General features: G+C 44.3%; 1 protein-coding gene across 3 annotated transcripts in view; it reads left to right on the top strand.

Moving 5' to 3' along the window:
* The window catches only part of LPAR3 (lysophosphatidic acid receptor 3), a 46,404-nt gene extending 34,350 nt beyond the window's left edge, over nt 1–12,054 (top strand). For all 3 annotated transcript variants that reach the window (XM_048861957.2, XM_075131679.1, XM_075131678.1), the window contains one exon: nt 7,388–12,054. In XM_048861957.2, the coding sequence (XP_048717914.1) occupies nt 7,388–7,719 (332 nt within the window). In that variant the 3' untranslated portion in view covers nt 7,720–12,054. The remainder of the gene's footprint in view (nt 1–7,387) is intronic.
* Nucleotides 12,055–12,370: the final 316 nt, after the last annotated feature.

The raw sequence follows: 12,370 nt of genomic DNA on the forward strand, positions 1-12,370 counted from the left end.
CTGCATTGCGCAGTGACGCAGAATTCCTCTGGGAGTAACAATGTCATGTGTGCCATTGACACTCTGCTTGCCCTCTGCTGCCTTGGTCTCTGCTTCCCCTTCTCTGGGCTGTGGGATAAGGCGGCCTCTGCTGTCCTCTTTGTCTTGAGTTCTGTGGGATGGATCCTGCAGTGTAAAGACCAACCTATTATAATTTAAACTGGCTGTGTGGCTGCTGGATCCACAGTAATCTGAACAGCAGGCCCTTCTCCCTCAAGGCATCAAATTGCCCCCTTCCCAAAACCTTCCCACCCTGCTTCCATCCTGTCCTGTTGCTCCCACTACTCAGCACTCTTTTCCTGCAGCCCCCACTCTGACACTGGTCATTAGCACTTGTCCCTATCCCTCTTCCTGCTTATGGGAAAAGAGCATCCCTCCCCATCCCAGTTCCTGCTCCTCTCCCAGCTCAGTTAGACACCTAATCTGTACTCCTACATCAGCACAGGCTGCTGTCCCTCAGGCTGACCAAACCCCACAGGCAGGCAGACAGACTTGTCCTTTAAAGACCGGTCTCTCGGGCTACATTCACATCTTTCACACAGGCAGATGCTCCAAGTGGGAAACTCCAGTTCTCTTCTCCAGTGAGTGGTTTCACTCCACAGCTCAGATTGGTGCCTGGGTCCTGACCAAGAGAGTCATTGCACCCTCTATGTGTAAATCAATAGCAGGACATGGCTCTCGTTTTCCATTTAAGAGGAAACAATATTTTTTTGGGCCTTGTGAAGAGTTTGTGTTTTTATAACATTTGCTTATAGCTGCTCACTGTTTAATGGTTAATTTAAAGATTCATTTTTCATCTGAGTCACACACTGTAGGAGTGTTTTCAGTGTGTGTATTTGAGTTTCATGTGAAAGCCCAGATTTGTAAACCTTCAAGGCACCAGATTTTTTTGCAATTGACCCTGTCTCTTGTGAAAGAGGAATATTTCTGGATATAATTTGAGGTGACTGAGGTAGATGTGTTCAGTGGTGATATACAGTATGGTGAGTTTGGTAGGAGCAGCTGACATGATTCTATCTCAGACCTATTGAACTTTGAAAGGTGTCTGGTTTATGTAGACTGGAAGGTAGAAGGTCTGCGAAAAAGGTTTAATCTTGCACTGATTCCTTTTATGGCATCATCCCAGCTAAACATACATATGTTGAAAGGAAAGGGCATGACTGCCATGCAAGTCTATACATGATTTTCAGTTCGTTCAGGTGAATGCACACAGTGGGTCATCCTGTATTTCAGCAGAAACATTCATTACTTTGAGGTTCAGGGTTTTCAGTCTAATAAATTTAGAATTAAAATTTATAACTTCTATCATTTTAACCAAAAGTGTACATGTGGTTAAGGCAGTCGTTTAAAAAGCTACCACCTTTTCCTTGCCCTAAACATAGGTCCTGAAAGGCAGTGCTAGTATATGGAGAGCTTTATGGCAGGGCGCAGCAGAAGCATAAAAAATGCAGATCTTCCAGATGTACAGGAATTCAGTGCAACTGAAGTGATGCAATATACAGGAAACTCACTGTAGGCTTAGTGGAAAATCCCCAAATTGACCTGGGAGCACAATTAACGGCACATTGTGACCAGGTGTTTGGCCTTGTCTACGCTACCAGAGTAAGTCGACCTAAATTATGCTACTCCAGCTATGTGAATAACATATCTGGAGTCGATGTAGCTTAGGTCGACTTACTGCGGTGTATATACTGCACTGCATTGACGGGAGACGCTCTGTCAACTTACCTTAATCTTCTAGTTTTGGTGGAGTTTGAGTCGACCGGAGAGCTAGACCCACTAAATCGACCCCCGCTGCATCGATTGCAGCAGCGTCGATCCCTGGTTAGAGTAGAAATGGCCCTAGTCTTGCATAACCTATGTGAGATGCAGAGCTATTCTTCTGACTCACCCTGCCATCCAGACCAGCGTGCTCTCTTAAGTCCAACTAAAAAGTCTAAAAAGCTGAAAGTTTCTCTGAGGCATGTCACCTAAAGTGAGTAACAAGAGCTCCTGCAGGGTGAAAATCCTAGGAACAGACAAATTAAGAGGGAGCCAAGGCTACAGTTTAAGTACAGTCCTGCTTGAAAGCTTTGTTGAATAAGGTAAAAATAGAGGCACATCCTAGAAAGGAAGCACGTTTGGACTATAACCCATTGTGTGTGTGATGTTAAGGATAGGGTGTGACACTAACCCTATTTGTACACATGACTAAATGCACTTTGGTGACAGTGGATCCAAAGTAAGACAATCCCTTGAAAGAGCTGACCAGTAAATGTAATGGTGTTCCTTACCATGTTCTGCACTACAGCCTTTATTTCATTAGCTGTGTGAGGCTATGTCTACATTATGAGCTAGGGGTGTGATTCCCCTTCTTGCATGCACATGGCTGTCATCAAGCTAGTGCAAGTATAAACAGCAGTGTGACTACGGTAGTATGGGCGGCAGCAGCAGAGACACTGCTTAGGCATGCCGAGTATGAACCTGGCTGAAACTGATGGGTACGTACATCACACAGTAGATACTAGAGAAATTTCTGCAAAGGACATATTTTGATGTCCAGTGGTTGCCGTTACATGCTTTACAATGTTGTCTGTGCAAGTAGATGCATTTCCTAGAGTTTGTCATACGTTTAGTCTGCACAAAATTACTAGCTGACACTTTTTAAAAACACATTTATACACTAATTTGGGGCCTACTCCTGCTCCCATTGATGTCAGTGGAAGCAGGACAGGGTCCTGCACTATCCAGTATGGTAAAGAATAAATAATGTGGTAAACTGCTTCCCCTGTTTTCACTTGTATGCAGAGATGGTTCACGTGCTAAACTATATTTCTTTGCAAGGAGCTGGAGAGTTGGCACCCTCCCTTAGCCCTTGATGTTCAATAAAAAGTTGCACTGAGACCCTAGAGGCCCCGAAATATTCAATGACGGTTGATGTCAATGTAGAGTGTGGTCTCTTCCTAATTTGGGGCCTATTCTAATGCCCACTGAAGTCAAAGGGGGCTTTGGGTAAGACTCTGCAATAAACCTCTACAGTGTTTCTACACTGCGTACTCTCAGTGAGAATTGGTGCCACAATTATTTATGCAATATTCTGGTTCTGAACCATAATCCATGCTGCAAAGTTGATTATCAGAATTAATGCTTTGAGCTACAGCTCTGGACACCCTGCTTAGAGATCTACTCATAACCCTCTAGCATCAGAATTCACAAATAACTGCTACTGACCACTAATTCAAAATTAATCTATAAAATTGGTATTTAGGGCCCCAAAAATCCAGACTCAAGCTACAGTAGAGTTAAATGCATCTTTTATTAAATCTCCAGCCTTTAATCTTTCCATTCCATGATATGTTATCTAAAAAGGAATATAATTCTGGTGGGTGAATTTTCTTTCCTACCTTTAGGAAGTGGTTTGCAGTAGAAGGACAGATTAGGGAATTGCAAAATGCTTCCTAAAAACTATTACACCATTTTTACTTCATGCATGGTTTTTCATAAATTGTAACACTTATTAAAGCTTTTGAATTCATTTCTTAGTTCTTGTGGCCTGCTCTTGAGAGGTGCTGAGCAATCCGAGTTTCCCTTGAAAAAAATGGGAGCGATGGCTGCTCATCATTTCTGAAATCAGGCCATGTACTACTTTGTGTAGCTTGTTGGGTGTGTGTGTGTGTGTGTATTGTATGTACAATGCAGTATTTTGATGTTACTGTTAGAATCATAACTCTTGCATTTCCCAGTTCTTTGATATGAACTGTGCACTACATCCTCAGTGTTGTATTTACACAGTGTAACGGGGTTGGCACCCACCTCTCTCAACTGCCCCCTTCTGGTTGGGCGTGTCTGTGTTCTTTAGATCTGGAGACCCCTTTCAGTGGTTCTCAGGCGGGCTTTCAGTGACTCAGCCCTCCGACTGAGCCACACACACTATCTGTATGTGAACCAGAGCAACCCCCTTCCAGGGTATACAGTCCACTAGGGTCTATCTCAGTACCCCTCTGGTGGTGTTTCTCTAGCCCTCTCTGAGCTGAGTCTTTTAGTCCCGGCCCTGGTATCGGGCCGTATCCCCAGGGCTTCTTCCCTGGAGACACTATCTTCCTGTGGCCCTCCCTGGGCTCACTCCCTTCTCAGTAGCAGCCAGACAAGAGCTCCTTCATTGCTCCCCTGGTCTCTGCTAGCAAATTGTCTTTGGCTAAGTCCTAGCAGCCAGCCAGAAGCCTCTTGCTCCCCGGTCCCTGCCAGCAGACTGTCCGTGGTCCTGCTGCTCTTCCAGCCAGGCATGCAGTCCTTTCTTCTCCAGCTCCAAGCAGCAACTAACTATTACTCTGTTCTGAAGCTCCTTTTATATAGCCCTCTTGGGCCCTGATTGGCTGCTTTCCCTGCAGCAGGGGTCAGTACCACTATGTTGCACAATGGACACTTGACAAAATTACCTGACTTAGTGATGGACCTTGGCGGGGCGCAGGAGGGGGCTCCGGGCTGAGGCAGGGGGTTGGACTGTGGGAGGTGGTTGGGGTTATGGGGTGGGGCCAGAAATGAGGGGTTCAGAGTGCAGGAGGGGGTTCCAGGCTGGAGCAGGGGGTTGGGTTGCGGGGGTGTGTGAGGGCTCCAGCTAGGGGTGCAGGCTCTGAGGTGGGGCTGGGGATGAGGGGTTTGGGGTGTAGGAGGTTGCTCCGGGCTGGGACCAAGGGGTTTGGAGGGCAGGAGGGGAATCAGGGCTGGAGCAGGAGGGTGGGGCACAGGGTGTATGTGTGTGCAGGGTCCGTCCAGCGCTTACCTCAAGCAGCTCCTGGAAGCAGCAGCAGGTTCCGGCTCCTATGCAGAAGCTCAGCCAGGTGGCTCTGCAGGCTGCCCTGTCCGCAGGCGTCGCCCTCACAGCTCCCATTGGTTCCTGGCCAATGGGCTGGGAGCTGAGGAGTCAGAGCTCAGGGAGGGGGGATAGAGGCAGAGTGCAGAGTCGCCTGGCCGTGCCTCCACCAGCAATAGCAGGGACGGGGAGCTGCTTGCAGAGAAGCTTATCTTGGCTGGCTCCCTGTCCCTGTTGTTGCTGGTGGAGGTTCACGCGGCCCGGCAGCTCTATAGGCATGCTGCCTCCGTCTGCAGGCGCCACCCCCCGCAGCTCCCATTGGCTACAGTTCCTGGCCAATGGGCTGGGAGCTGTGACATCAGCACCCAGGGTGTGGGGATGGAGGCAGCTTGCCTGCAGAGCCGCCTGGCCATGCCTCTGCTAGCAACTGCAGGGACGGGGAGCCATCTGAGGTGAGCACCCCCACGGACCTAAACATTTTTACCACAGACATTTGTGTCCGTGTATGGACACGTTGCCAACTGCTGCCCTGCAGCCATTCTAGCCTGCTTGGAGGACCTCTCCATTGCTTCTTTCCTGGGATGGGTATGGCAGAACCCTGAGGCCTCCAGCAGGGGGCCTTTGGGCTTAGTCCACCCAATCACACACAGTTTATATCTAGGAAAACTAGCAGTATTATGAAAATGAAGGTGACTCATTTTTAATATCAGAGCTGTTGAATGGATACCAAGACCACCCGGAGAACATTTCAACATTGACGTGTATAAATGCTAAAAGAGTTCTTATTTGTTTGCTGATTTTTAAAGCCCAAAAAAGGGAAACTATATCTTTATACATAAGCAGAGTTTCCTTACTGTGTCATCCACAAAGTGTCTTGTGCAGAGTTGTAATTTTCTATTTTTGCAAGTCAGGCAGCAATTGTGGCTTGTGCTCCGTTAGTATTATGGTACACATGGCTGCTTTTCCTCAGGCTTGAAAGCAAAGAATGACAAGCTGGCAGTGTAATGTTGGGGTGGAGGGAAATGGCTGGTTTGATGCCACAATCGCTCTGAAGATTCTCCTCCTCCTGTAGAAGTGATATTTTTTTTTTCTCCTGCCCCTTCTGACAAGGATAGCAGTAACATGTAGGGATGTAAATAAGTCTTACATCTTCATTTCTCTTTCTCTCCCTTTTCCATCCTTTCTGGATGTTTCCACTTTTCTTCTTTTCTCTTCCTTTCTGTGTAGTGTCTCCCCCCTATACTGGCTTTGCATATTTGGGTAGAGGAAGGGTGGCCCTTGCATTGGGTTTGGGTGTGTGGTTTCTTCACTCCTCGCTCAGTCCTGTCACTTTGGCTGCCGAGGAGAAGCCTGGCGTGAATGCTCTGACATTCACTTTCTTTCGTTGCCTTTTTCCCTTCAATAAAATAACTCCTCATCCTTTCCCCTTTTCTGATATAGTTTCCCATTCCCAATTCTCTCCCAATTCCCATTCTCCCATTCCTCTCTCTCTCTCCCCCGCCATGTAGGGGTCTGTTTGCATTTCTTCCTCTGCTACTCCTGATTTGTCCTCTTTCTGGTGACCTTTGTCTCCTGGCCAGCACATTTCTCACTTCCCTTTATCTCTTCTAGCTCTTCTGGTTTTTCCCTTCCCCCGCTTTAGGTCTTAATTCCTCCCCTCGCAACCCCCATCGCTCCACTCTACCCCCAGGAGCCCTTTCTCAAAATTTCTTCCCTAACTCCCTCTTGGCTCAGTTGCTCCCTGGCCCCTCTACCTCCGTGTGCTGAGTCCTGTGGAGAAGGATAGGTAGGGAGATGAGGGAGGTACTTGGCATGCACCTATCCTGCAGGGAAATATGCCCTTAGCTTTGGCACCCATAGCACAAGATCATAGAGTGGGCTGTGAAGAGAGAGGAGAGACAATTGCCAGTATGGAATGGTGTGGCAGGGTACCATAAAAGTTCTGGGGTTCAATACCGCTTATACCACAAGCACTGTAAGCACTGCAGCCTGGGGTAGCTGGGCCATTTTGAACCTGAGCATGTTTAATGTATGTGCTTTTCTACTGGATGAAATTAGCAGCATGCTTTGCAAACACAATCAGTTGCAGTCTAACAGGCAGTAGATTTGCCATCTCTTTGGGGTGTAGCATGGTGGTCTCTTTCCCTCTAGCATACAGAGTAGAGATGTGATTAGCAGAGGAGTTCCTTCTACTTGCCAAAGCACCAGTTGCATCAACTCAGTTGTGTCTGTGCCAAAGAATCCTTTGCCCCATTTGTGTCTTCTAGTCAGAGTGGCCAAATCAGTGTTGTAAGGGCCATTCACTGCCTGTTCTAAGAGGCAGTGGACTCTTAGCATCCCAGTTCATGCTTTCTGTAATCTTTCAAATGCTATGCTTTTACATTTTCAGTGCTTTCCAGGGAAATTGTTAATAGATGTAATTTTTGTTGTTGTGATTTTTCCCTGTACAATTTGGTGTATATTGTTCTTCATGAATCTGATGCTCTTGGAGGGGAAAAAATACTTGTGTGCCCAAAGCCAGGATTTATTGATGTCTGAACCCTTTTTTTCTTTCTCTAGGTGCATTTGTTGTGTGTTGGACCCCTGGGTTGGTGGTTCTGCTGCTTGATGGTCTGAACTGCACTCATTGTGGGGTTCAGCATGTGAAAAGATGGTTCCTTCTCCTGGCCTTGCTCAACTCTGTCATGAATCCAGTCATTTACTCTTACAAAGATGATGAAATGTCCAACACCATGAGACGGATCATGTGCTGCTCTTCTGATGATAAAAGCCAGGAGAGACGATCTTCAAGGATTCCTTCAACGGTGCTCAGCAGGAGCACAGATACTACCAGTCAATATATTGAAGACAGCATTATTCAAGGGACTATCAGTGGCAAAGGAAACTCATGAGCTAACCTGGGATATACTTTTCCTAAGAGATATGGGGTAGGAGGGGAGTGGCTTGTAACAGGAGATCATTGAATATGTTCACTCTGTTCCAAAGCCCAAACTCCACAGTGTTACGTGAAGTCCTTGTAAATAATTACCCAAAGGGAAAATACATTGTATTGAAGAGAGAAACTTTCTGTGCTGTTTTTTTTTTTTTAAGTACATGAGATTGTTTTCCCCATAAGAGGAATAAACTTGTTGAGAGAGACTTTCTATGCATGGAAACAAAATACAAACAATATAACGGAACTCTCCTTGCTAGACACCTGCAGGAAGAATTAATTGCTAAACAATGCATTTGTGGCTGTCTGAAGTTATGTATTTGATCAGTTTTTATGTATCTAAAGGGGACACTTTGGGGGCTGGTAGTCCAGAAATGTGCCCTGTTTGCTGCCTCTGTTTACAAAATGTATATACTAGTTCATAGATACCCCTCCCCACACTTCAGCACAAATAATTCGATACTCCCTTAAAACAAGTTAATGCCAGCAACTTGGCAGTCAAGGGCAAGTCTATAATAGCAACCCATGGTGTGCATGTGCAACTACCCCCACCGTGGGTTGTCGGCAGGGGTAGAACACTACCAAAAGCACAAGCCAGTACTACTTGAGTGGCAGGAGTGATTGCACTAGCTGGATGTAATAAGTCCTTTCCCCCACATCTGGGCCAAAGGGCAGGATCACATGCACTTTGCCAGTGCGTTACATGTAAATTCTGGACATGATTGGGTGGGAAATGTGACTGAAAATAGATTTCAGTTTCAAATTTTTACAACAAAAACGCCATGAACAAAGCCTGTTTAATACAAATGAATTTATATTCTTGCTGTTTTTTAAAAAAAGCCAAGTGTGTTGGAGCAATACAAGCCAGAATATGAATGGATTTCTCACACACTGTATAAAAATCAGACTGGACCAGATTTAATCCTCTGATTTAGAGCCGAGGATCTTGAGGGAGAGGTGATGAGACTGCAGATAATGAAGACTTTAATAACAAAGTCTCATTTTTAATCTGTGACTAATCAAATTTAATGTGTGGAATAACTTCCATTCTTTGTGTTTTTAAAAGTGGCTGTATTACCTGTGGATTGAATTTAGATCAGGGACATATTTAAAGTTCTAGGGGCAACTATTTCAGAAATGGTCCCTAATTTTTGCATGTCTCAGTGTTTGGGAGCCCAACTTTTGAAGCCCCTTCGGCCTGAGTTTCAGAAGTACCGAGCCCCGGAATTCCTTTTAAGGTCAATGGAGCTGTGGGTGCTCAGCACTACAGAAAATCAAGCCCAAAGAATCTTAAGCAGCTCAATCAAAATCCGAGTGCCTTCAGAGAACAAACTCCATAGCAGATGACTTAATGTTGAAAGATAATGTAACCTATTAATCATAGAATCCTAGAACTGGAAGGGACCTAGTCATCTAGTCCAGTCTCCTGCACTCAAGGCAGGACTAAGTATTATCTAGACCATCCCTGACAGGTGTTTATCCGACCTGCTCTTAAAAATCCCCAATGATGGAGATTCCACAACTTACCTAGGCAATTTATTCCAGTGCTTAACCACTTTGACAGTTAGAAAGTTTTTCCTGAAGTCCAACCTAAACCACCCTTGCTGCAATTTAAGCCCATTGCTTCTTGTCCTATTGTCAGAGGTTAAAAAGAACAATTTTTCTCCCTTCTCCTTGTAACAACCTTTTAGGTACTTAAAAACTATTATCATGCCCCCCCCCCACTCCTCTCTTCTCCACACTAAACAAACCCAATTTTTCAATCTTCCCAGAACTGGACACAATACTCCCGTTCAACGTGGAGAAGAGCAGAAAAATTACTTCTCGTGTCTTGCTTACAGTACTCCTGCTAATACATCCCAGAATGATGTTTGCTTTTTTTGCAACAGCATTACACTGTTGACTCATATTTATCTTGTGATCCACTATGACCCCCAGATCCCTTTCCGCAGTACTCCTGTGGTCAGGATGTGGTCAGAGTCCGCTTTTGATTCCACCCATGCATTGACATCAGTGAGTTGTATTGGTGAAAGTGAGACTAGAATTTGGATCAGAGGATATAGTAACAAAGATATGTAAGCTATTAAAGTTCTTTATATTAAATAAGGACCAGATCCCAAAAACCCTGTGTGGTATGGGCAGTTCTTAGTCACTTAGATAGTCCTATTACTGGGTTGTAGGTATGGCTCCTCACATTTCAAGATAAATATTGTATTTATATAACTCGCTGAAAAGGTTTACACTTGTATTTTTGCTATTGTAATGAAAGTTTTTGTGCAAAGACTACTTCTGTGGTTTGGTAGTTTGGTGGTGGGGTTTTTTAAAAAAATTTTTTTTTTTTTTAGAGGGGACGGCACTATAAAGACATGAGATGCAAATATTAATGCCTATAGACTTACTTTCTACACATGGTTTATAATACTAGGCTGAAGCTCATATACAAAGCTACCCCAAAATAAAATGCTTCTTTAAAATTAAGTATGCATTTTGTTTCATGTTTGGTTAGCTTTCCTACTATAGCAAAAATGACTGCTCTTGATATTTTATATTTCTGTAGTTCCTTCAGAGTGAAGACTGGTCAAAGCTTGACATAAGAGTGGAAAATGGAAATTAATTCCTACCCCTGAATAACCATAAGGAATATTTATATGTTTTGTTTTCAGTGGAATTATCATATTTATTAACAGAAGTGTCTACAATCATAGCTGGGTCAGCCCTAAAAAGGATTCAATTTAAATCCCAGAAAATCCCTGTGTGTTGATCAGGGACATATTTAAAGTTCTAGGCCAGGATTTTCAAAAATAGTCTAACTTTGGGTGACTCACTTCTTGCAAACCCAACTTTTGAAGCATCTTGAGGAAAAATCCATGTAAGGGACTAAAATAGCCTTGCTGTTTCCTCTCTCTTCTTCCATTGGGAACATGGGAGTTGGCCCTCAAAACCTTCATATTTGGACACTTTTTTAGGTAAGCAGGAGTAGATTGCAAGCTCTCTGGGGAAGGAGCGGTCTTATTTTATGTTTGTACAGCATCTAGCACAATGCACTCCCAAGAAGGATCAAGCCCTAAGAGCTATCATAATGCAAATAATAAATAATACCTTCATTGGAAGGAGGCCAAAGGCTGTATTTCCACTCTCCCAAGAGAAAACTGTAATATCAACAATCCTCTCAGTTGTATGGTGTACTCTCCATTTTAGCATTACATTTCCCATACAGGGCTGCAGTTATTCTGTTACTCTTCTTTACTTTAAAAAATATTTACATTGGATTCCCTGGGACAGTAAACTAACATTATACAAAACCTTGTAGTCCCATTGAAGACTTGTCCTCCATACCCTTTTGCTTTCCTTCTTTCTGGGCTTCACCATAGTCCAAGCTCTGGGGTTATTCCATATTCATGGAATCATAGAAATGTAGGGCTAGAAGAGACCTTGAGAGGTCATCAAGTCCAGCCACCTGCACTGAGGCAGAACCAAGTAAACCACCTTTACTGTCACTGACAGGTGTGTCCAACTCCAACCCCTATTCTTAAAAACGTCCAGTGTTGGAGATTCCACAACCTCCCTTGGAAGCCTGTTCCAGAGGGGCAGTTCCCAAACTGTCCAAGAGAAGGGTGGTGACTCACTCGAGAGTCCAACAGATCCTTTGTTGCTACCTAGGCCAATGTCCTTTGTTCCTGTGAGGCTGGGCTGGGTTTGTCCCATACGTGCCCTGATGAGGTGTGAACTGCCCCTCTGTTCCTGGAAAGTTTTGCTTGGGCTTGTTTTAAGCCATGAGGACACATTTTCAGCCTCATAACTATGTACATGAAATTACAACCTATAACTTTACTATAACAACAATGCCCAGTGCATCATGAGCCTTCCGAAGACACCTGACATGACAAACTTTGCATTGGATACCACACAATCATATTATAAGGATGAACATGGGGGTGCAAGGTGTTCCCCTGAGATAGTGTCACAATGACACCTGTTAATACACCCCAGAATATTAGCCTTTTTCACAGCTGCATTATATGGGTGGGAGACAAGGTGGATGAGGTGTAATATCTTTTAATTGACCAAATTCAGTTTGTGAGAGAGAGAGAAGCTTTTGAGCTACACAGAGGAAGAGCTCTGCATTACATTTTTGACTCCTATTCAATGTGTGATCCACTATAATCTCCAGATCCTTGTCAGCAGTACTATCACCTAGACAGTTACTCCCTATTTTGTAGTTATGTATTTGAGTTTTCCTTCCTAAGTAATATATTTTGCACTTGAAATTCAATAAAACATCTTGTTGATTTCAGACCAAGTCTCTAAGTTGTCATTATCCTGTCTTCCAAAGTGCTAGCAACCTCTCCCAACTTGTTGTCATCCTCAGATGTTATAAGGATACCCTCCACTCCATTGTACAAATCATTAATGGAGCTATTTAATAGTATTCGACCCAGGAAAGAGCCCTGGGGACCCCAGGAGATATACACTCCCAGTTTGACAGCAAACCATTGATAACTATTAACATTTACTTTCAAAATCAAACAAGCACTACAGCTTTCTGGTACACTAAGATGCTGACCTCTGGTGGAAAGAATATTTCTGAGCAATTCAGATGAGAATTCAAC

The sequence above is a fragment of the Caretta caretta genome, chromosome 8 (assembly GCF_965140235.1).
Source record: "Caretta caretta isolate rCarCar2 chromosome 8, rCarCar1.hap1, whole genome shotgun sequence".
NCBI classification, from domain to species: domain Eukaryota; kingdom Metazoa; phylum Chordata; order Testudines; family Cheloniidae; genus Caretta; species Caretta caretta.